This window comes from Madurella fahalii (assembly GCF_045866475.1).
Source record: "Madurella fahalii IFM 68171 DNA, scaffold_4, whole genome shotgun sequence".
Taxonomy (NCBI): Eukaryota; Fungi; Ascomycota; class Sordariomycetes; order Sordariales; genus Madurella; species Madurella fahalii.
Genome location: NW_027263974.1, coordinates 2,560,253 through 2,583,030, shown reverse-complemented (window position 1 = coordinate 2,583,030; position 22,778 = coordinate 2,560,253). Strand labels below are relative to the sequence as shown.

The following is a 22,778-nucleotide window of genomic DNA, read 5'->3' as shown; positions in this document are numbered from 1 at the left end:
AAGAAAGAAAGAAAGAAAGAAGACACAGATACCAGGCATAGGGCCTCAACTCGATGGGGCCAGAGAGCTCGGTGAGCCGAGTGTATTGTACTTGTGCATCAGCTTTCGTGATGGGCCCATGCTCCTGGCGCAGGAACCAGGGATGCCCCTCGGTGCCAGATCTGGGGTGCTGCAGCCGGATGATTGGCCGCGAATGTCCCAGATCTGCGACTCCGATCTCCCGCCTGCCGGCGATCCACCAATCAGGGGCGGCGCGCGCTTGCTTCATTGCCAGTTAAGAAACGCCCGTCTAAGAAGCTCCCGTATCCCATCTTTCTGGCGCGTGGACTCACGGACAACGAAGCAGTTCGGTCTCGGCCGAGAACCGCCATTCCCCCGTCTCCGGTTTATTGGGTCTCGATGGACGCAGCCCGGGTGGCTACAGAGCCCCTCGTCATTTCGCATGTCCAAATGCTCGACTCGTCGAGGCCGTAGCCAAAGGAGTGGCCCTCTCTGCCCAGACAAACTAGGCCCAGAAGCAAGGCGAGCCTCGTGGCCGGGAAACGATGCTGGCCAGTCTCCGCTTGCTGCAACGCGTCGGCGGCTTGACGTGCCAGAATAGCCCCGAAGAGATGTGGTAGCATGGCTTGTTACCTCGGGCCCTGCCCTGCCAGCGGTTGCTGCTGGGCTGCCTCGACATCACGAATGTGAACCGGTCACGACCACCGCACCCTACCGGCTTCTCTTTTGTGTGACGTATCCCCATTCTTGCGCTTTTCTCTCATCCTGCCTCTTCTTTCTCTTAGGCTGTTGTCCCCCTTTTGTTTTTTTTTGTTTTTTTTTTCTTTCTTCTTTTTTTGGTTTGTTTTCTCTCGTCCCTCTCAGTATCCCCCCACTACCAGGATTGTTCCTTTGTCTACACTCTGTATTATTGCCCGGCCGGGCTTGCGACTCCCAACAATAGCCAACGTCACGAGTCCTCTCTAGTCTCGCCAGCTATTTCTTTCGCCGGTCTCTCCCCTCAGGCAGGCCCTGCGCGAGGACCCCGAAAATCTTCCCCAGTTCGGTCTACACCTCTGAGACAACCCCCCACAACAGAAATGCGTACTACGGCACTGGTATTGTACGCTCTGTCACTCATCGCTGCCGCTGAGGCTGGGCCTCTGAGAAACCGCGCGGGGCGCCAGGCAGCAGCGGCCCCGAGACAACTCTCCGGAAACACCACAGCGTCAACGGCGAGCATTGATGACTCGACCATCTTACCGTCGGCCAGCGAAAGCAGTGCTTTCTCATCAGGCGCTGGCCAGGCCACAGTCACCTCCTTTTTGCTGACCACAACTAACGCCGCCGAGGCCTTGCCAACATCGACGGATGGGAGTTCGGGAGTTAATACTTCGACACAGCCCGAGCTCCCATTTCCCGGAACCGATCCCCTAGATTCAACGCTCGAAAGCTCTACACTCGCTGCCTCGACCGCTCTGTTGAGTTCGCTTTCCGTCACGGTAACGAGCTTACCGTCAGCCGACCCAGCCACCTCAGAACCAGCTCCAGCCAGCTCGTCGAGCTCCGAAGCCGCCAGCTCTGCGGCCTCATCGCTGCCTCTGCAGAGCTCAATCGAACTTCCACTTCTGGGGACTAGTAGTTCCGCCGTTCCGCTCGCTTCCGCCACGGAGACCGTAGAATCATTTACTTTCCCAAGCACGTCAACAACATCCTTTGGCCTAGCTACCAGCAGCTCGTCTACGTTCATGCAGACAACGTTCAGCACTGCCACCACTCGCTCAGGCTCGGGTTCATTTTCTTCAGCGACACTCCCGGAGTCGAGCACTTCGGCTACGGAGAGCGCTGGCTTGGGCACCTCTACTGTGCCGACCGGATCTTCAACGTCTGCCTCTTCATCGTCTGCAACCCTCGACCCCGCTTCGTCTACCAGTCCTACCATCACGGGGACGCCTAATTCCGGGATTCCCACAGTCATCGAAACTCCACCGCCTGCTACCAGCACAGTGCCGCCTGCTGTGTTCGAGAGCAATCTTGCTGAGGCGCGGAAGTACAACGATATTTTCGCCACCTTGACTACGCGATCCGCCTGCAAACTTGGCCAGGCTGCGTGCGTTTCCGGGAATATCGGGACATGCGCGAGCGGCGAGGGATTCGAGCTTATCCCTTGCCCTGCCGGGAGCGCCTGCTTTGCGATGCCCATGAACACGACAGAAGGCGTGATCTTGGGTTGTAACGACATCGCAGTGGCCCAAGAAATTTTGGGGACGATTCCGGATGCACTACTCCCGACGGCGTCGTCGACCGGGGGAGTGACGGCGACCTCGGCGACTGGCTCAAGTTCTTCCACGGAAACTAGCACCTCTGGTCCAGTTACGTCCATAGAACGATTTACGAGGACAGTAACGGTATCTGTCTCGTCCGGGGCCGTCACTGTAACCCTGACGATCGATCCCGATGTCGATGCACCATCAACCACAGTGGATCCCGTCTTGACAACGAGCTCGGCGAGTCCGTCAACGACACTCACGGCAACTTCAGTCCCATCATCGACTACCTCGACCTTCGCTTCAAGAAAGTTCCCTCCTGGTTTCCAGCCCATTCCCACCATCGTCTTCCCAGACTTCAGCGATATCTTCCAACCTCCGGGCATAACCACGGTACCGTCATCGTCGCTGTCTGCACCGCTCTCGACGCCGACTTCCACCCAAGAAACTCTGGTAGTCATCCCCATCGATGACAAGACCAGGACTAGGAAGCCAACCGCGACGACAACATTCCCCGGCGCGGGGAACGGGGCTATTAATGACGGCCTCACCAGTGTCAGCGCCAGCGGCGCAGTGACCGTCACGGTGACAGAGACTGAGAAGGAGACGGTGACAGAGGTGGAGACGACAACTATTTATACGACTCGGTAATTAATGAGTTAGGGAGATGGCGGTGGATTGGCATAGCGACGAAGATGTGTTCCCTTGTTTTTTATCCCCTGTCTATTATCTCTCCAGCATCGGCGTCCCGGTAAAAGCGAGGTTGTTTGGAGACGCTAGTTTGTTTATCTTACGGAGGCTTTAGTCTTTCCCATTTTCACTAGCATAGTATCGGTCAAGGTCCGTTAATATAACCCGAGTGTTGCGCTCCGCATATCATCTGGAAGACCTTTGTCCCAACGCAATCCGTGACACTTCGTTTTGGAACAAGGGAGTTTCGGAAACGACAGCTTCTGTTGCCCCTTATTTCCCTTATTTCCATCGACCCAGTGTTCTCTACAGCGTCTTTGCTACCCGGACTCACCGTGTCGGCACCCACGGACACCAAGGATGGGAATCTAATGATACCGATTAACTGTACAGACGTCTGTTACATACGGCCACAGGGAGCAGAGCACTCGGGACCCCGTCCGCTCTCCCGAAACTAAGTAGTACTCAGGTCGATGACGACTGGGGAGTCCTCCGTGTTGTATGCATTCCCTTTTTTTTTTTTTTTTTTTTCCCTTTATCTTCATCCTCGCTGATACGGAACAAAATCCCAGTGACAAACAGTATAATGCGAAACACAAAATTCATATATGTACCCATGCCCGTGTATACATAACCGCGCCTCTCTATATACCAGCTATCCATAAGCTACTTACTCCCTCATGGAACCGCACCGCCTGCTGAACGTTACGCCGTACTTAAAAACCATGCTATCGATGCACCGACCATGCCGCATATGCATTTATATAGATATTCTTCACATGTCAATCATGATGATCATACCAGACACATCAACGCCTCCTCCTCCACCTACTATTGTGGCCCGGCCCGCCTTTGGCCCCCGAATTCTTCAGCTTCAGCCTCTTGAAATTCGCGTGCGCCGTCGCCTTCACCTTGCGAACCGCCCTCTTAACTACACCAGTCTGGGTCTTGCTGCCGTTATTGCTGCTTTGAGTCTTCTGCTTGCTCTTCTTCCCAGCATCGTCGCCTTCGAATTCGTCATCCGAACCCGAGCCAGTACCACCGTCCGAGTCGCCAACATCATGATCGGAAAGTCGCAATTCGTCGGCCTCATCGTTCGTTATTGTTGCTGTGGCTGTGGCAATAATGTTGAGCTGCGTCTCGGGGACGAGATTCTCATCGTCATCTGCCGCGGTGGCTTGAGAAGGTCGCTTAGACCTTGTCGGCCGCATACTGACCAGTCGTGTAGTCCGTTTCTGTCCTCGCTTCTTGAACACCCGAAGTGGTTGCTGTCCGTTCTGCCGTCGGCCCCCCTCGTCATCGGGGCTGTCGTATAGCGCCTCGTCGTCAAAGCCAGACAGAAGAGGCGGCACCTCCCTCTCCTCCTTTGCAATCACCTTCTCTACACCATCCTTGCTAGGTTCAGAAGGCCGGCTATCCCTCACCACACCCTCCCTCTTCCCTGAAGTGGTCGCCCTCGCGGCTTCTCCCACTCCTGTCTTGCCTCCCTCCATCTCCATCTCCATCTCCATCTCCATCTCCCTCATCACCTCCTCCTCGTCAGCGTGCGCCTCATCCTCGATCCTCCTCAGCCCAGCCACGACACTGCTCAACCCCCTACCATTACCGGGCACCAGCTTCCGTGGCAGCCGCAGCGGTCCGACCTTCCACTCCCCTAGCCCGTCAACACCGCCATCCTCAGTTTGCTCGTTTACGCGGGACAAACCCCCGTTTGTAGTGGTCGTCGCCCCCGTGATCGTCCTCCGGCGGAGAAATGCAGGAGTTGAGAACTTGAGTTTGGACACGCGTGTCGACGTGGGGGTTGTTATTGCTGTGGTCGCGGCGGTCGTGAAGCGGGCATCTCCGTGTCGCGAGTGGAGCGGGGTTGCTGTTGATGTGTAGAAAAGGGGCTCTTTTCCTCCGCCTCCTCCTTCAACATGAGGCGGCGGGTTGGCGGCGGTAGAGGAGGAGGATGATGGACGTTGGGAGGGCTGGGTATGATGCGCAAAGCGGGATGTACTGGTGGTTGGTGTGGTGGTGAGGAGAGCGGAGACGTCGATAGTGCGGCGCTTGCTTGGGGTCGCCGCGACGGCAGGCGGGATCAGGGAGGCTTGTATCGCGCGGGACTCGGACTTGGAGGGCGTGCCTGCGAGAAGGTCAAATAAACCGAGCACGCGGCCGTCTTTGTGGGGCGTTGGGCTGATGGAGGTGGGCGGTCTCGCGGGGGTGAAGAGTTTCCGGCTCAGCGCCGGGGTGGCGGCTGTTGTTGCTGGTGTACGAGGTCCGGAGGGTCCTGTTTCGGAGTGGAGGTGCTGCGCTCCTTTGCGTGGTGTCTGTGCAGCTTTGGACCGCTTGGACGGCGTCTGCGGAGGAGGCAGGACGGCATCGGATTGCTTACGCTTGCGGTGCTGGTGCTGGTGGTTTCTGTCGTCGTCCGCCGGTGCCGGTGGTGGAGGAGGGATCTTGCCGGCGAGAATGTCCCGGAGCTTGTTGTATTGTTTGTATTTCTGGGCTGTTGCGGGAGCTATTAGCATGATGGCCCTCAATTGGAGCACCGGACTGGGGCCATGTACCAATGTCCACATTCTGCTTGATGTCGTCGCGCCCTGGCTTCTTGCCTCCATGTGTGCTGGCCCAGTCGTTCTCCCATTTCTTGAGTTCAGCTCGTAATTGCAAGGATCGACTCTCGTAGCCTGCTCTGGCTTGCTCATCCATCGTCTGGTGCGGCATCTAAGCGGCGTGATGCTTGTGGCAATACGTGGTATTGATCTTCGACGCCGGGTTGCGAATAAGCAAAAGCATGATATGAGGCGCTTAGGAGACGCGTCCAGACGCGTTGCTATTTTAGCGGTCCCGCACCCCGTAGATTGGCGCAGGGGCATCCGCTGCTGTTGGTTGTGGTGCTGTGGTGGACGGTTTCCCTGGTCCGTGCAGCTCCCGCTGTGGAGGGAAGAGGAGTTGCCCCACAGAGTGTAACTATAGTATAATGGGCACATGTGCTCTTTCAGCGCATGCAACATCCCCGCCATCTATTCTGCCTTGCACGCGACAACCACATCCCATGGACGCAGGAGCGGGACCCGACCATCCCGATGATATCCAGGTCCAAATCCTTCAAACAGCCCTTAGCGAGATAGAAACATCACGACAGAACGCTGCCAAAGCGGGCGGCGGCCGCGGCCCCGCAGAGCTCCCAGATTGCTGTGTCATCTGTCTCGACGCAATCTCAGACCCTTGCGCTGCTCTGCCCTGCGCCCACGCCCACTTCGATTTTCTTTGCATCCTGAGTTGGCTAGAGCAGCGCACGACGTGCCCATTATGCAAAGCAAACGTTTACAAGGTCCGGTATACGGACGCTCAGAAGGGCGAAAGCATCTACCGAGTGCCGAACGCCCCCAGGACCCGCGACGGCGCAGAGAGCATTGAGGCCGCCGCCGAGACAGCCATAGGCTTCACATCAAGAAGGAGGCTTGAAACGACTAGGAGGTGTGGACGATACGATCCCGCGCGCCGGTATACTGCGAGATCGCTTCCCACCTCGGATGGGGCGATCCTACGCCGACGCCGCATCTACCGGCACAAGCTCTACTCCCTACGTACGGTGACCTGTTCCCCTTTTATCCGGGCATAGCTAACATCCCATCCGAAACCAGATGTTGGATCCAACCGAGTATCTCAATACCGACCCCCTCCAACGCCGACCATCTTCTCCTCGACCCCTTATCTAGTGTCGCGCGCCCGCCTTTGGATCCGTCGAGAGCTCCAGGTTTTTTCTTTCCTCTCCGAAGATGCCGACCCAGATTCTACCCGCGACTCAAACCACCCCACCGACCGAGACCGCCTCCGCCGCCGCGCCAACGCCGAGTTTCTCCTCGAGTACATCATCGCCATCCTCAAGACGGTCGACCTCCAGGGCAGTGCCGGTCAGGCCGAGGCGATGCTCTCGGATTTTCTGGGCCGGGACCACGCTCGCTTGTTTTTGCACGAGCTGCGTTGCTGGCTGCGGAGCCCTTGCCGGTCGCTGGCTGACTGGGATAGAGAGGTGCAATACCCGGATCCGGAGGAGGTGGGGCGGAGTCGACAGCGGCGGCAGGATGATGACCCTGAGGAGAACTATGTGGAAGAAGGCCAGGGGGGTAGATCTTGGCGAGATCGTAGCGGTGGAGATCACTGGCGGGCTGATGCCAGCGCGGCGCGCAAGAGGAGGAGTTCGGGATGCTAGATTTATCCGAGGCTTCCTGTTCTTATAACCTACGATGTCCTTCGCTACGACCGTGCAACAATCTGGCCGCTGTTTGGTCGAATCTGGCCCCGGCCTAGCGAATATATCATGACATAATACTGCCCTACAGATACTTTTTCCATGGGAGGGGACGTTGAAAGGCATTGTAGAACCCAAGTGAATATCTATACGCTGTGGCGGAGCATCATGAAATTGGTCGTTTCCTCCTCTATCATTTTTTTCATCTAGACCATACGTCGAGATTGACAAAAGAGAGCAAACAAAAATGACTGAAAGCAGGTATGGGACATCCGCTATATACTCTTTGCAGCTGGCTATAATTACCCCAGCTCCCAGGATGATTGCCTCAGGGGTAGGTACAAGCTCATATTTGGGGACCATCCATCGGGCTTCCTTGCGGATGGTTGTCTCCTGTGTGATGGTTGTGTTGTCTCAGCAAGCAACACAACACTGGCAGATATGGCAAAGAACAAGCGCAACCCACCGCTGCATGTCACAGCTTGCTTCTTCGCTATGTCCGTCTAGAACAAACTTGATTAGTGGACCAGGAGCAAGGCGTCGCAGAGGACGATGGCTCGGCTTCATATTTCTTTCACGTTACGCCCGGCGCTCTTCACCCACCGCCCTCCTCATCTCACTCTTCCGCCGTATTGCATGGTTGTGTGTGCATGAGTGTGTGAGCGTACGAGTGTGAGTGTGTGTAAAAGTTACAAGGAACGAAAAGGGTTTCAGGAAGCGCACAAAAACACATAGAATAAGTTACATGCCCTCGAACTCGCCGCCGAGGTCGTCCTCATCCAGATCGCCCTCCTGAATCTCCTTGGCCATCTCGCGCTCACGCTCACGGGCCTCCTGCGCATTCTTCAGCTCCAGCCGATGCTGGTTCATGGGGAATCGCATAGCCTGGGAAGAAGGGGATTTTGTGTTAGCAAACAATCCAAGACTATTGTACCAAGAAATCGGCAAGCGGCACAAGAGATCTCACCTTGACACTCTCGTCGTGCAGTGCTAGGCACGCGCGAATGCGGTCGTGGAACGCCTCGCCCGGCTCCCGCGTCGCATACACGTCTCCAATCTCCTTGCTCTTCATGAAACCCCTCTCACGGTCCAGCGTCGCCTCAATAACGCCGTCACGAATCGCCTTGGCAACGATGTACTCAGCGCTCTCCTCGGAGCCGAGGTGTAGACGGATGCAAATGTCGCGAAGCGAGATCCGGCTATAGCTCAAGCTCATCATGCGGATACCGGTTTTGATTACATTCTGGCGCAGGCGCAAAATGAGCGTGTAGGTGCCGTCACGGCGGAACGTATCGGCGTGGTCCGAAATGATCGTCTCAAAGTCGGTCAGGTTACCGACGCGGACCGCCTGGACAAGGAGGAAGTACGGGTGCAGCGGCGCCTCCATGTTTGGCTGGCGGAAGGTCGCACGGTCGGGGATGTCACCCATGAGTAGCTCTACGACGAGCAACAGCTTGGTAGCTGTCTGACTGAAGCCGAGAGCACAGGCGCTCGAGGGGGCTTTCCGCGTCGCAGCCGTTAGGTGCTCGTGCGCTTCAGTGTAGCGGAGTTGGATGGCGCGAGTGCGGCCAAGGTAGTACAGGAAGCGGGCGACCTGATTGTTTGCAGCGTTCTCCGGGAACTGCGTGTGCGAGACGAGGAGATCGGCTTGAGCGATGTGCGACGTGAGCAGGTAGTTCCGGAGTAAGAGGACGATAACCGACGCTTGTGTGTCGACATCCTTGCGTAGCACGGCGGTCCGGAGGGCGGCAAGAAGGGTCGGCCGGATCGAAACGATCGGCGACTGAGAAGACGGCGGCAGAGGCGCGATCTGCTCAGCGAAAAGCGAATAGTAAAAGTACACCTTGGCGGAGAGGCTATCGAGCGTGCGGCGGTTGAGCGACCGAATCTGGTCAACCAGGTAGCTCGAGAACTCAAAGCCCTGCTTGAATTGCTTGTTGTCGTGCAAAAGGACCTGTGTGAGGATACCAAGGAAGACATCGACTTCGGGAATGACCTCTTTAACCTCCTTCTTGGCACCGTTCTTGTTCGGGGCCTTCGGCTCGCTGTCGATCTCCATCTCGGGGCCGGGCTGGCGACCCAGGGATACGTCTGATCGCCCAATCGCGAGCAAGAACTGCTTCGCAACACTGGCGCTAGGTGACGACGAGGGGTAAGTTTCTGAAATGGCTTGAGCGAGGATATCCGGAGTCAAACGTTTCCGGATCGACGAGATGGACCGCAAGGCACGGAGAGAGAATCTTGCGTCAAAGAGCGCGACGGCGCGGTCTAGGAGGGCAAAATTGCTCTTGATATCTAGTTTGCAAAGAGTTCGGGTCAGCTTCAACCGTATTACCACAGGTTGGGTGAAACCCGCATACCGTTGATAGTCTGGATAACGGGGTCAACCTTGACTTCGTCACCAGCCTTATCCGAGTCATCCATAGCAACGTCCCCATCCGCATCGTTAAGAGGAGGGACCGAGGACTGCCTTTTTGACGGCGGAACGACTACTGTCATTTCGTCCTCGCCCTCCTTCTTGCTAACCTTCTTGCTCTTGGGCTTGAGGTCCTTATCCTTCATGTCGATATCCTTCCCACCCCGGTAGCCGCCGTTCTCGACGGGTTCTTTATCAGGAGTCTTGCCGGGCATTATCGGCGAGTTTGTCTAAAGGATGGCGATGGCTCTGGTTCGGTGGCCGCCCGATGGAAGATGGGCGGCGATGATGCGTGATGCTGACGAATGACCTAGGGCGACCGCGAAGCGCGCTCCTGCTCTGCTCGTTGGCCGGGTCAGGTGGGCGACCTCGCAAGTTGTCGGGAGTGCTGACACTCAGAGCCGACCGCGGCAGATAAAGAAAAAAAAAAAATTGCCTGGCGTGCAAGTACGACGTCCTGCGGGCAGTAAGAATCGCGGGCGCCGGTGTCAATGAGGGCTGTTGTGCGTTGGAGTTTGATGGGGGAATGGAAGGTTCGAAAAGCTCGAGGATGGCCGGAGATTGAGAGAGAAGCCGCCAAACGGACACGGACCACAAGGGCTGAGTGGGAGACTGCCGAAGTACACAGCTGGGCGGTGCTACCTGAAAGTTACGCGCCAACAAAGGGTGCGGGGGAGGTACCAGATTGCGCTACTGTACATGCCCTGCTGTACCAAAAGTGATGCGCCAGGCGATGAGAAGGCCTGAATGCGGCTCGCCCCAGTCAGCGCAGAGCTCCCTGTGCATACAGACGACCAGACCCACTTGGGTTAGCTGGATGCTTTGTGACGTTGTCGATTTGCTGCCTGCTGGGTCTTCTTGGAAATCCTCTTCCTGACTCAAGCACGGGGCAAAGCATGGCTGCCATCTCGCGCCATTGTCGCGCTCGCCAAATGATGATTGAAATTTCCTAGTCCACGTAAATAATACTCCCGCAATCTCCGATCGTCAGCGGATACTCTGTCCTGGTCCGCCCGTTTCTCTTCATCGCGTTTCCCACAAAGCTGTGCCGGGATCAGGCACACGTGCGGTGACCTCAACGCATGACCGCCTAGTGCGTGTGCAAGGAAGTCCGTTTTCTGTCAGTTGCCAGCTTGATTGGTCGCGGGCTCGCGGTTGAAGGTCCCGATCTGGACTCGTCGCCAGTGCCCAAAAATACCCAAAAACCCAAACATCGGCCTTCTGCGCCTCGGCCGGACTGCAACCCTGGGCCTTCCAGCCTTACGTACTGTACTACTAGTACACATCGCAATTCTGAGGGCACGGAATGCAGCTGCAAACGATCCCGGGCCGATGTTGCTCGTTGTGGAAACTCCACGCTACGCTCATATTAACCGGGCACGCAAAGACTTAGAAGTAAAGGTTACAACGCTCTGCATAGTTGGTTTGCCAGCACGCGATAGCTTCATCTATCTACCCGCCTGAATGAGCGCGCTCGCTGGGCAGCGGAATACGATAAATATCCGCTTCCCCACCCGCGTTCCACGATGCCGTAGCAATCCTCGTATTCATCCGCCAAAACGCCAGACTCCGACGAGCAACCGAGACAGCATCCATGAATTCTCCGCAAACCTCTCACCAAACCCAGTCGTATAATAGCCCTGTTGCGCCCGCTACCACGTAAATCCAGCTTCGTAACAATTCCGACCGGAGATATGCCCTTCGAAAACCCATCCCAAAAGTCGACTGCGCACATCTGCCGAGAGAAGCAGAATGCTTGCGCAATCGTATCAGAGATCCCCTTTTCCGGGGACAACCTTGGCAGCCTGTACTGCGCTCATCTTCTTGATCCATGAATTGTTTGGCTGCACCTTCCTGACCGTCCGCAGCTCTTCGCTAGAGTAGCCGGGGATACGAATATTGTAGGTGCGCTCCAAGACAAGCTGGATGTCGCGGATTTCTAGAACCTTTGATCCTCGCTCCTTGGCGTTGCGGCAAGCCTGGTGGAGAACATTGTCGACAAATGCATCAGCCATGTTGAGGACAGACTGCAACATGTGTGAGCAATACGAGTGAACCGAATAAAGCTGAGGACTTTCTTACCTCCTCCACTTCCGGAGTCAAAAGGTTCCCCTCTTGGCCCTCGGCGGCTCCGCCGCAGACTTGGCGCACCAACTCATCCAGCTTTTTCTTGTTGAGTACGCGCTCACCTTCGCCCTCGAGCTGGTACGCGGGGGTCTTAGGCAGGGCAGGCTGATTCATGACGCCTCCTCCGATGCCGCCGCCACCACTATAGGTGGGACGGCCGCTGCCAATCCCACCGATGTTAGGGACAGGCTGGGGCATCTGGGCGGCCTTGTCGTGAAGAACCTTCGGGATTGGCAATTTGGATTGCAGGTTAGTCTGCGCAGTGGGTTGCGGCGGGTGCGCATGCGGATGTCCCGGTTGCTGGCCTGCGCCCATGACACCTAGAGTTGACGCTGGGGTGGTTCCTGATCCAGCCGTGGGGCCGCCCGGCATCGCGCCGGCGCGCTGTTGAGACGCCAAGTTCATGGCGGCAGCGTGTGTGAGCGGGCGGATATTCGCATTGGCTGTTGTGGGCGTCGCTGATTGCGGCGTTTGAATGCGCGCCGAGTTCTGCGTGGGAGTGCCCGCCGATTGCATTCCCGCGGCGCCGGCTGCCATGGCCGTGTTGAGAGGTGCAGGAAGCGGCTGCGCACCAGGCTCGATCTTAATCGGCGGTGGTGGTTGCTGAGCCTGCTGGGATTGTTGAGGTTGTTGAGGCTGCTGCTGGGGCATAGCAGGTTGCGCCGGGGCTGCTTGGGTGACGGGAGATGGTTGTGCCTGTGCTGGAGTCGCTGGAGCCTGCGCCTGCGACTGGTGTGGGTGTGCGGATGGCCCCTGCTGAGCAGGCAGCGCATTCACTCCCGGTATCCGGCCGGCGGCCAGTTGTTGTTTTTTGGCAGCCTCAATTGCCGCATTGACGGCAGCAGCCGAACTTTGCATCGGGTTCGCAGCTGCGGCCGCTGCGGCAGCAATCGTCGCTGGCCCATTACCCGCTCCTTGGCCGGGCTGGGCCACGCCTTGCGGCCGCCCTTGGTTCCCCGCATTCGGCGTCGTACCGCCGTTTTGGGCCGTCTTTTGGTTGCCGCCGCCGCCGCCATACTGCTTCCGGACGAGGTTGGCAAACCCTATGGCATCCCCGTATTGTTTTTGAAGCTGTATCTTCCGCTCCTCAATCTTCTTCCTCTCTTCGGGAGATGGCGATGTGTTCTCCAGGGTTTGATCTATTGCCTTGATCCCGTTGCGGGCGCTCTCCATCGTGTAAATGGCTTTGGCGTACCGCTGCTTAATATCCTCAACCCACTTTGCCTTGTCCTGCACGGTTGGCGGCGGTTGAAACGTCATCTCGTTGACGTGATTGATGATATGAGGGGGGAGTGATCTGGCTGGTTGCTGTGGGGCGTTTGGATTCGGCGACGCCTGAGACGTTGTTGTAGGTGCTTGAGAAGAAGTGTTGCCCAAATTGCTAGGCCCGCTTTGGGCAGCCTGGGTCGGTTGGGTCTGAGGTGCGGTTTGGCCGCTTGGGACTGGCTGAGGCGGTCGCTGCTTTTGCTGTTGCTGCGCCTGCTGATTCTGTTGCTGCTGTTGGCGAATATGCTGGATCTTGGTAACCAAGATTTTCCCGAATTCCCCAATCTTCCTCTTGGCCTCGATCTGTTCCGGGGAGCCAGGGGCTGCGCTATCGTGCTGCTTCCAGAGATGCGCGAGGCCTTTCTCGTACTTGATCCTGTCTTCTTCGCCAAGGAACGTGATATTGCGCATCATCTCTGGCCGGTAGAGGGGAGGGCCCTGCTGCCGGATAGGGGCACCCGCAGCCTGCGCATTCAGAGCTGCCGGCCGGCCCGCCGTGTTTTGACCCGATGCCGAGTTCATAGTGCGGTTTGTATCGTAACGTGGCGAGTGATTATCGAGGGAGGAGTGAAGCGAGGGCTGGGCTTTGTGGCAACCGCGAGACACTGCCGCAGCTGACGGCCTGCGATGCTTATCCTTCGGCGTCTGTGGGAACCTTGCTCACCCCCAAACGAAGAAACAGAGAAAACAGGCGGATTCAGCACTTGAGGTAAAGATGCGGTGGAGGCTCGAGAGCCGTTTGAGGTGCACAGGTTGAAGAGGTCAAAAGACAACTGGAGCCTTCCTACGACGTTGTTCAAGGGATGCGGAATTAGCCGTCTGTGGCGTGTGAAATCTGCTGCACAAGCTTGGCTCGGCTGGCTTTGGTCAGGACGCACCAGCCACATAATGCACGGACCCAACAAGGTTCAAGCCGCAAGCTTCCACAAAATTTCAAACCTGCTGGTGTTGTCACTTGTAGAACTCGAGGCGTCATCCTCGTGAGAATCTCATACGGCAGGTATCTAGTCTTTGATGGCCGTGGACATTCTGAGGGATCGCTCTGAACAGCCTTACACACGCTTTGATCCTGTTGGCGAATACCTCGGTCTTTTATGGCCTGTCACTTGGAAGTCATCGGCGCTACCAATCAAACCGTCACTCACACCCAACTCGGCATGGGGTAAGCCAGGCACCTCGGGCAAGCGTCTAGGGCCTATACCGTACCAGATACATTGTGCCTATGGAAACGCCGTCTATAGGAACAAAGTCTATCTCGCTGCCCCAAAAGCAAGTCCGGTTACCATAGATTGTCACCCCACGCCCGGTGTGCCAAGCACTCCCTCACACGCACCATCCAGAATTGAAACTCGGCCCCAAAGGAGAGGGACGGAAGAATGCCCGTCACAGGAGGGCTGCCTCCCGAAATGCACAATCCCAAGTCTATCAGGTATCATCAACCATAAGCCATACAACTTCCCCCATCACGGGGTCCCGGTTCAGCTCCGGGGCTTGCCTTCCGGGAGGCAGGTCTGGGAAATGAAGGAAGCCATGATGGAAGTAGGTATATCATGAGAGATGCTTAAGAGTTGGTCCCGCGTCATATCCGCCGCCAATGTCGCCGTCATGAAAATGCATCGCTGAAAATGTGCCCCTGAAGAGATGCCACCCGCGCCCAGCATACATGCACCAAGAAAATATTGCAGCATTCGTCGATTAAATTGCTTTTGTCGTTATCAAATCGTCGTCGTCGTCGTCATCGTTATCATCGTCGTCATCTTGCCAGTAGGGTTATCGTGGGGTTAGGAGGAGTTAAGAGGAGAAAGTATGATGAACGGGCCAGGCCGGTTATATCGTTACCCTCTTTGGTGGTGCCGACTAAAGGTGATTGTCGGTCGCCGTTAAGGAGAATCGACTTCCATGGTAACGTATTCGTAGTATGGGAGCTCGCGTGCGAGGGTCTCGCCGATGAGAATCTCGTCTTCGCTCGAGTCCGGCTCGTCGAGCTCCTCAATTCTCGGGGGCGGTGGGTCTTGGAACTGCAAGCTTCGCCGATCACCGACCTTCCGGCGAAGGCGACGTGCGCTCGAGCCTACCTCGTCGGCACCGAGGAAAGCCTTGAGGTCCTCACGGTCCGTATCGCTACCGATACTCTCGCTGATAGTCCGCTTTCCGATACTGCCGGAGGTCATTCGCTTGCGCCTCTTTTCCGCACGTTGTTTAATCAGGAATTCCCGATACTCGATCTCGTCCATGTCTGTCTCGTCCGAGTCGTCGTCGCTGCAGTTGAGGTTCCCGAGGTTGTACATCATCCGTTGATCAATCTCGGGCCGGTTCCGGGATCTTGAACGGCTCCGGTCCGACTCAGCATATTCAATGGCACAGGGCCGGACAACACCCGGCCGGTCGTCATCGCTGTCGTCGAAGTCGCTCAGTTCCTCAACAATAAACCCGGCCTGCGTCACAATGCGCCCTGTCCTCGCTTGTTGAGGCACAGGTGGGGCCGGCTCCGGCCGCCGCTCTGGAATGCCCGACAGGGCGGGTCCTGCCGCATCCGACTCGTCGGAGTCCTCCGCCTCAGACGACGATGGAGACGATGCACTGGTCGTGCGCGGAGAGAGCTGGTCGGGGTGGATCGCTCGGGGGTGGCTGAAATTCGGCCCATTAACCGCCATCCGGCCGGTCGATAACGGCGGCGGCGCCATCGGACGCAGAGGAATATGTGGCGCCGATACCCCGGGGGGGGGACTACTCTTGCGGCCAAACACGGGGGATGCGGTCCTAGGGGTCTGCGGCGGGGAGGACGGCCCCACGTTTTGAGAGATTTTCAAATTTGTCGTTGTTGGCCACATGGTTTGCGACTTTTGCTGGCTGCAAGCCCGTTGACGAATTCGGCGGGCGTTCGGTCCCAATAATTGCGTCGTTCTTCCTTGTAATAGTGTGGGGTAGAGGAAGTGGCGGGGAAAAAGATGGGCAGAATTTTTTTTTTTTTCCTCCCCTTTCAAAGGTAAAAAGTGATCAGGGACGGGCTCAAGGCGTCAGCACCCAAAGAATAAACCTCCAGCGAGGAGATGATATGGGGCTTCGGTTGGTTGTCATGATAATATCGTGGTAAAAGTATGGATGCAGGTTGCGTGCAGCCCAGGCTGATTCCCGATATTGGGGGAAGTCTGAGCAGGATCAAGCAATTGGGATTGTGGGGGGTTGATGACGGGACGGGAGGAGCTGCAGAAAATCGCTGGCCCGGCGCCACGAGTGGATTGTGCGCCGTTGCGCTGGTTGCTGTTTGGGCGCAAGAAAATAATGCCTTGCGCAGAGGCCTGCAGCAAGAAATCGCAGCTGACTGACTGATGGGTGCCAGCAGCTCAGGGCCCGCTTCGAGGAAGAAGGGGTGTTGACCCGTGATAAGAGGTCTGGATAAAAAAGAGGAAAAAAAGAAGAACGGCGATAGGAGCTTTCAAGATGCCGTTCCTGGCGGTGAACTCTGGTCTGTTTCTGGCTGTTCAAAGCTGGTTCCTGCCGTCCGGGATCCGAGACTGGGCAACCTTCCAGAACTACGGACTACCTACTGAGTACAGTTGGGCGCCGGGCCGAAGTACCCATCTTATAGTTTTGGCAGTATTTCGCTCCTAGCTTTGTGGTGCAGGGTTCCGAAGCCCCCTTGGACGTCAGCGGGTCGGCGGAAAAGGGGCAGAATGATGAAGAGCCGCCAGCGACCTGTGTCTGCCAGTCCGCGAGCGACTTCACCCGCCAGCCCATGTTAGTTCGGCGCTGTCGGAGGAGTAGCGGCAGCTTGGGCAGCAATGCTCCAGCAATCCCTGACATTGCCCCAGATGAATGTTGCAAGTGGAGGGGCTACAGGCCCCCGAGAGCGACTTAGAAGAGAGCATCACAGCGTAGACCGGCGGTCGGTGTGAAGTCTTAGGGTATCAGTGGTTTCCGGGGCGCCGACTACATACTGTGGCGGTATGGACCTTTGTTGCGGTCGAGTTGTCATCGTGTCAGCACTGCGCAACAGAGCAGAAGGGATCCGCTCCAGCATTCCCAAGTCCATAAGGCTGGGCACTTCTCCAGAGCGTGACGGCAGCGAATCATGGCCCGAAGGTCCATCGAGAGAGTCTGGGGCCAGTGCCTATTTTTGCTGCCCGTTTCCGGCAGCGAGTTGTCCACCATGGTAGCTATGCCCAATGAGCGGAAGAATCGATACCGGCTGCAAGGAGAGAGGTGGCCATGCGCCTACGTGTTAACAGTAGGGATACTGCTTGGACGGATAGATTGCCGGTTGTGTTGCATTTCGCAAATGCGCACTTAGTACACACCACAGTCTTTGAGATAATGGACGTTTTGCCATTTCGCATCCGAGCAAAGCGACAGCCATTGCGATGGATTCGACTTGATTCAATACACGTATACGCTGGACACTGAGACCAATGGATCGTTTCGAAGTAATTCCAGAGCGGGAGAAGCAGTGGGGTTCGCGTGTGTAAGGTACTCTGTATGTTCGGCACCGGATGCCCGAATGCAGTTGGGCGTCATCCGCGCGAGTTTTCAGGACAGGGGCAGACCTCCGTCATGCACGTGGGGAACAGTCTGACCGAAAATCGGCCGGATCAGAACACAAGGCATCAGAGATGCTTTTAGCGACGCTGTGCTGGAACGTAGACATCCAGTCGTTATCGACGGCTGTGCCTTCCGAGAAGGCGGGCAACTCACAGCTTGAATTTTGTTGTGATCAACGTGGGAAGGGACCTTGCTGGTATATCAGTCACGTGAGCCGCGGGGCTCTAGGCTTAGGTGATTGCAACAGATGCCAAGAGAAACAGCCCACTTGGAACTAGGCAACACAACCAAATCGGACATTTGGGGGTCGCTTTCATGATGCATTACCGACGGTTTGCGACCAGTATATTGCTAAATCCACAATAATGTCGCTTCTTCAAGCACACCTGGAGCAAATCTCCATATCATGCCAGGGCATTGACAATCTCCCGTGAAGAACCCTCCCCTGGCGCCCTCATACATGTAATAAACATAACTGACAACCGACAGCTTCCCACCCCCAAAGATATTCACCAACTCCCTCCTCTCAAACCCCGACATTACCTCCCTCATCCGCGATACCGAAGCTCACGAACGTGCCCTTTTTTCCGTCCCTCCACCTCCTCCCCCCGCCACAAGCCATAACCCGGACCCTCCGAAGCCCTCGTCACGGCGACGAACAGTCTTCAACGTGGCCGCGGGCGAAGTGACGGCCGGCCCGCCTCCAAATTCGACACGCAGCGGCCCAGCACGCCGTAACACGGCCGTGGCGGCTGTGTTGGGTGGTGACCTGCACGCGCAGATTGTACCGCGGGGCGGAGAGGGCCGGCTTGGAGGCGGCGACGTCGATATTGAGGTGCTTCTGCACAGCGCCGAGAAGCTGTGCGCCGTGTACCCGCTCCCCGGCGCACGCGAGCGGATCCCCATGCAGAGGCAAAAGTTTGCGCAGCAGAGCAATACGCTGGCATACTATGAGGCCAAAGTCGCCGAGCAGCAGGAGGCGCTGGAGCGGATGAATGCGGAGAGAATGTATGAAGAAGAGGCGGACGAGGAGGAGAAAGAGGAGAGTAGGGGAGGTGTTCTGACGGAAGAGGATCTCAGACGGGAGGAGGAGGTCGTCCGGGAGCTGGATAAGAAGAAGAAGGAACTTCAGACGAGATTGCGGGCTATTGAGAGCGACCTAGGCGGTCTTCTCGACATTTAACCTGGCGGCATGTTGATCATCAGCATGACGCACATGGAGCCTTTCAAGCTGGATTTATGATGGATTATTATGCCAAAGGTCAGTGTTGGCTGTCACAGTTAACAGCTCATCCCCTCAGAGGAACCTGTGCTGATGGCGTGAGAGGATGCCTTTGCATGTGTAAACACTTCTAGGAATTTCTCCGCGTCCTGGGCACCTGATAGCTCGTATCGACCGTTTGATGGTGAAGTGGGGAACACCGCGGATACCCTTCTTATACGCCTCCGGGACTTCCTGATCCACCTTTTGGCCTCCTTTTCCCCGGTCGAGCCACTCCTTGACCTCGGACTTATCCAAACTTGCCTTCTCGCCAATAGCGACTAGAACATCCTGCGATAGGATGTCACCGCGCTCCTCAAAGTGGACTTTGAACATGGTTGAGACGAGGCGGTCCTCAGTCTCACTGGACTTGGTCTTGGCTAACTGGACGAGCCTTTGAGCGTCCCGGGCGGTGCCAACCTTACCCTGCCAGGAGAAGTTGATGCCTTCGGTGGTACCGAGGCTCGAAAGATAGGTTGTCGCCCACTCCATGCGCTCGGGCTCGATTTTCCTGGCCAGGTGAACGTTGCGATCGATACCCGTCTTGGGTAGGGAAGGATCGAGGTAGAAGGGATGCCAGCTGACGGTAAACGTGTCGTTGGCTCCACCGGGGATATCTCTGTTGTAGGCCTAGATGGCCCGTTCCAGGCGCTTCTTGCCCACGTAGCACCATGTAGGTTGTAAATCGGGCTGTTTGTGAGAATATGGCGACTTGAAGAATTGCGTCAGAGACGACCTTGATGTTAAGATTGGTCATGTTACGGACAGTGTTGCTTCCGTACGAATTGGGGTGTTGCCGTAGTAAAAAGACGATCCATTTTGGCAGCATCAAGAATGGAGTGTCCTGTTTTTGGTCTTGTATAGCGTCTCGAGCTTCAACTAAGTCGAATCTGATCGGAATTGGAGCTCTGATGATAAATCGAACACCCGACATGTGCATGTGCCCGACGATTACCGAAGCCGATATTGCAGGCGCCGTGACGGACTTTAACAATGTGAAGTTCTCGTTCTTGCACATGCGATCAATTCATTGGATTGCGACACATACTCTTCCGCTGGCGGTCTCTTCGGCCGAGGTTCTCGCCTCCCATCGCACACAATCCTCGCGATAGACGCAGTAAGCGGGCGCCGTAACACGATCGATTGGCCTTGACAATGACGAACATTGGGTTGACGCGCAACCAAGAATATCCATTTCCCGTATGTTAGGATTGATGGATTGGGCTGAGTCAAGATGACGCTAGTCTCCTTGCCATCAACATCGGACCTGCAGGCTCCAGCGGAGGCGATGATGTGCAAGCCAACAATGCGTCACTAGCGGGGGGGGGGGGGGGGGGACGTTGCAGGGTCCGGGGGTCTGCGCCCACCTTTGGGTTTGGGCGGGGCGGGGCGCTAACAGGCCCCTTGCTCCCTCCTGCCAAGAATCGACACCAGCGCATCCCGGTCGCAGGTGTCCGGACAACGGGCTGAAAGTAAATAAAAGCCGGTGGTTGGGACAACGGCGTCAGGGACATCGACCGGTCGCACTTGCGCATCCCACAGGAAAATCAGTGGCAGGGCGCCATCTCTGCAACCCAGAACTTCTCCTCCCCGAACATTCCATCCATTCCAGCCACCGGTTTTCTCTGCGCAGATCAAGCTCTTGGGCATCCGTAAGGTGTGTTCGGGGCTTTCACTTGGACATTTCCCTGCATCGCCGGCGCATTCCCGCTCCCGCTTTTGCACTCTCTAACACTAACGCTTGCAAAGTCCAGCCAAACCACCCAAACTCTGACCCCAGATCAAACTGGTGTTCCACCTGTCTGTCAATTTGTGAAGCGTCTCTACTTGCCGCTAGAGGTGGCGGCGCTTCTTCCTCACTATCTGCTGGCTTAGGGTCAACTCCTCCGCCCCAACAACCGACCGACCACATCGGCTCGACATTGTCGCAATCCACCATTCCTGGGTGTCTGACGAGGCCCAAGCGTCCCCCGAGTTGGCGTAAGACCTTGAACCGGGACGGAGCGAGACGAGACGCGCGAGCGGCCGCCCGCCACATTCCATAGCAGCCCCCGAGCCAGTGTCGCGGACTCGAGGAAGGATCACTGTTATAGGATCAAGCGGGCTACTGCAGCAATTGAGCGTGCGCTGCTTGCCGCCGGCGCTGCGCAACCCCAACCGTCGCTCCGAAGCTCGCGGAGGACCGGTGTGGGTTCTACGAGCGGCATCACGCACAGTCGGAAAGTAGGAAAAGAAGGTCTACCACAGTTCACCCGAGATGGCGACCAAATTCCAGTTAGGATGGTACCGTAGGTGCAACCACAAGATCCTCCCCACCCACAGGACGCCGCTTAAAGACTGGAACGGAGGCGACTGTGAGCGGAATGCGCAGCTGACAGGCTTTGAACAGGATGGGTGCCATTCTTGGGGTATCACCACGTGTTGATGATTCTGATAGCGGTCGCGATAATATTGTTATGTAGGTGTTCACCCAATTCCCTCAAGCCGCTCCCGCCGTCACTGACCCGAATGATGCAGCGCTTCTCCTCGCGGGGTGTTCCTCCTCGTCACCTCTGATCCCCGACATCTTCCTCTTATCGCTCTACTACCAACGGTACACGGCAGTGCCGGACACGGCGCAGGTTGACTACAGCGTTAACAATGCCATTGCGAATATCGTGGGCGAAGCGCGCCTTCAAGCGCGCGTGGGCTTCTTTGGTATCTGCGTGAGCCCCGACGGCGGCTCGTGGCTTTGCAGCAACAATGCGACGACGCTAGCGAACGAGGTGTCGCTGGATCAAGACCCCCTGAATCTCATTTGGCTGGCAAGCCAGTTCAAGGACATGATCGTGTTTCCCTACCTACTGTAAGCCCTGCCTACATGATCTTCTGTTTCGTTCCGTGTCTTTTAGACAAACTCAGTGGACACTGACACAAAGTGCAGCATCATTGCCATCATCTTCGCCTTCATCTGCCTCCTCCTCCTCGCTACTTTCCCTGGCTGGCATGAGGAAGAGGACAGCGAAGGGTCGGAGAGGGAAGTCAAGCCGTTCCCCAGCCGGCCCGTCAGCCAAGTCGCGCTGGCCATCATTTTCATAGCCTCCATCTTTGTGCTGGTGTCAGTGCTATGGCAGCATACCGCCTCGGTAGCGGCCAGCATCATCGCGCAGGATCTTGCCAACGGCAGCGTCCTCTCTGGCGTCGGTACCTCAGCCATGGTCATGGGCTGGTTCAGCTTCACGCTGCTGATCATTGTGACGATTGGCTTGCTCGTCATGATCCTAAGTATGCGGGTGTTGGAGCGTATCATGGATTGATGATGATGACGACGACGATGAGAATGATGACGGGGGATGGAGGGTGAATAGGAGTGAGGCTGTCTGATTACGCTTTGCAATGACTGGGAATGATGTCTCGATGGGTGGTGCATAGGGCGGGCTTTTTCCCAGGATGAACGACCTACCGGCCAACCGAGTTGAATGACTGAGTGGGATGGATATTGACGACGACCTGTGGATGAGAATGGTGACATGGAAATGGAAACGCACGTTTGGAGTTGGGAATCTTTGGGAGGGGGATGGAGAGGAATGGTCGCCATCTCAGCCGTGCGCCAGCCATGCCACGTCCAAGTCACGGTGTAGGCGGTGGACTTGTTTAGCTTATTAAGGGGCATATTGTCTATTTGTTTTGCGTTTTGGACCACCGATACTTGGCGGATTTTCCACTCCAAGGGTGTGCATATAATGATATAAAGCCAGCAAGGGGAATTCATGTATAAAGAATGGATGGGGGATTTCTGTTTTCTCATCCCCGTTGCTGTTGTGTGCTAGGCACAAAAGGGTAGGCGGATCACCGTCAAGGGCTTGAACTTCTTGCGAGAACAACATAGAGGGGAATTGGAGTCTTAGGCCGGGCAAGCCTTGTGTTTCATGCGAGATATTAGGGACAGATTGAAACCCGTTTTATGGTGATCCGGGAAACCCCGCCTCTCATCTTTCAACTTCTATTGTGCAT

General features: G+C 56.5%; 9 protein-coding genes across 9 annotated transcripts; 3 read left to right on the top strand and 6 right to left on the bottom strand.

Annotated features, from left to right (window-relative positions):
* Positions 1-1,112: 1,112 nt before the first annotated feature.
* On the bottom strand, positions 1,113-2,713 carry MFIFM68171_07735 (uncharacterized protein; the record flags this gene model as incomplete). Its single annotated transcript, XM_071063155.1, has 2 exons — positions 1,113-1,142; positions 1,202-2,713. The coding sequence occupies 2 exons, from the start codon at positions 2,711-2,713 to the stop codon at positions 1,113-1,115; spliced, it is 1,542 nt and encodes a 513-aa protein (XP_070919256.1).
* Positions 2,714-3,745: 1,032 nt separating this feature from the next.
* MFIFM68171_07734 (uncharacterized protein) lies at positions 3,746-5,645 on the bottom strand (the record flags this gene model as incomplete). The annotated part of the gene is made up of 2 exons (XM_071063154.1): positions 3,746-5,427; positions 5,489-5,645. 2 exons carry the CDS (start codon positions 5,643-5,645, stop codon positions 3,746-3,748), a joined length of 1,839 nt encoding a protein of 612 aa, XP_070919255.1.
* Positions 5,646-5,976: 331 nt separating this feature from the next.
* MFIFM68171_07733 (uncharacterized protein) lies at positions 5,977-7,137 on the top strand (the record flags this gene model as incomplete). The annotated part of the gene is made up of 2 exons (XM_071063153.1): positions 5,977-6,511; positions 6,569-7,137. The coding sequence occupies 2 exons, from the start codon at positions 5,977-5,979 to the stop codon at positions 7,135-7,137; spliced, it is 1,104 nt and encodes a 367-aa protein (XP_070919254.1).
* A 780-nt stretch (positions 7,138-7,917) lies between these two features.
* Positions 7,918-9,807, bottom strand: RPN3 (26S proteasome non-ATPase regulatory subunit; the record flags this gene model as incomplete). Its single annotated transcript, XM_071063152.1, has 3 exons — positions 7,918-8,061; positions 8,144-9,471; positions 9,537-9,807. 3 exons carry the CDS (start codon positions 9,805-9,807, stop codon positions 7,918-7,920), a joined length of 1,743 nt encoding a protein of 580 aa, XP_070919253.1.
* Positions 9,808-11,361: 1,554 nt separating this feature from the next.
* Positions 11,362-13,507, bottom strand: TAF12 (Transcription initiation factor TFIID subunit 12; the record flags this gene model as incomplete). The annotated part of the gene is made up of 2 exons (XM_071063151.1): positions 11,362-11,619; positions 11,675-13,507. 2 exons carry the CDS (start codon positions 13,505-13,507, stop codon positions 11,362-11,364), a joined length of 2,091 nt encoding a protein of 696 aa, XP_070919252.1.
* A 1,358-nt stretch (positions 13,508-14,865) lies between these two features.
* Positions 14,866-15,816, bottom strand: MFIFM68171_07730 (uncharacterized protein; the record flags this gene model as incomplete). The annotated part of the gene is made up of 1 exon (XM_071063150.1): positions 14,866-15,816. One exon carries the CDS (start codon positions 15,814-15,816, stop codon positions 14,866-14,868), a length of 951 nt encoding a protein of 316 aa, XP_070919251.1.
* A 2,073-nt stretch (positions 15,817-17,889) lies between these two features.
* MFIFM68171_07729 (DASH complex subunit SPC34) lies at positions 17,890-18,707 on the top strand (the record flags this gene model as incomplete). The annotated part of the gene is made up of 2 exons (XM_071063149.1): positions 17,890-17,954; positions 18,014-18,707. 2 exons carry the CDS (start codon positions 17,890-17,892, stop codon positions 18,705-18,707), a joined length of 759 nt encoding a protein of 252 aa, XP_070919250.1.
* A 98-nt stretch (positions 18,708-18,805) lies between these two features.
* MFIFM68171_07728 (uncharacterized protein) lies at positions 18,806-19,542 on the bottom strand (the record flags this gene model as incomplete). Its single annotated transcript, XM_071063148.1, has 3 exons — positions 18,806-18,836; positions 18,904-19,387; positions 19,449-19,542. The coding sequence occupies 3 exons, from the start codon at positions 19,540-19,542 to the stop codon at positions 18,806-18,808; spliced, it is 609 nt and encodes a 202-aa protein (XP_070919249.1).
* Positions 19,543-21,042: 1,500 nt separating this feature from the next.
* Positions 21,043-22,081, top strand: MFIFM68171_07727 (Membrane fusion mating protein FIG1; the record flags this gene model as incomplete). The annotated part of the gene is made up of 4 exons (XM_071063147.1): positions 21,043-21,073; positions 21,175-21,243; positions 21,303-21,630; positions 21,709-22,081. 4 exons carry the CDS (start codon positions 21,043-21,045, stop codon positions 22,079-22,081), a joined length of 801 nt encoding a protein of 266 aa, XP_070919248.1.
* Between the last annotated feature and the right edge of the window lie 697 nt (positions 22,082-22,778).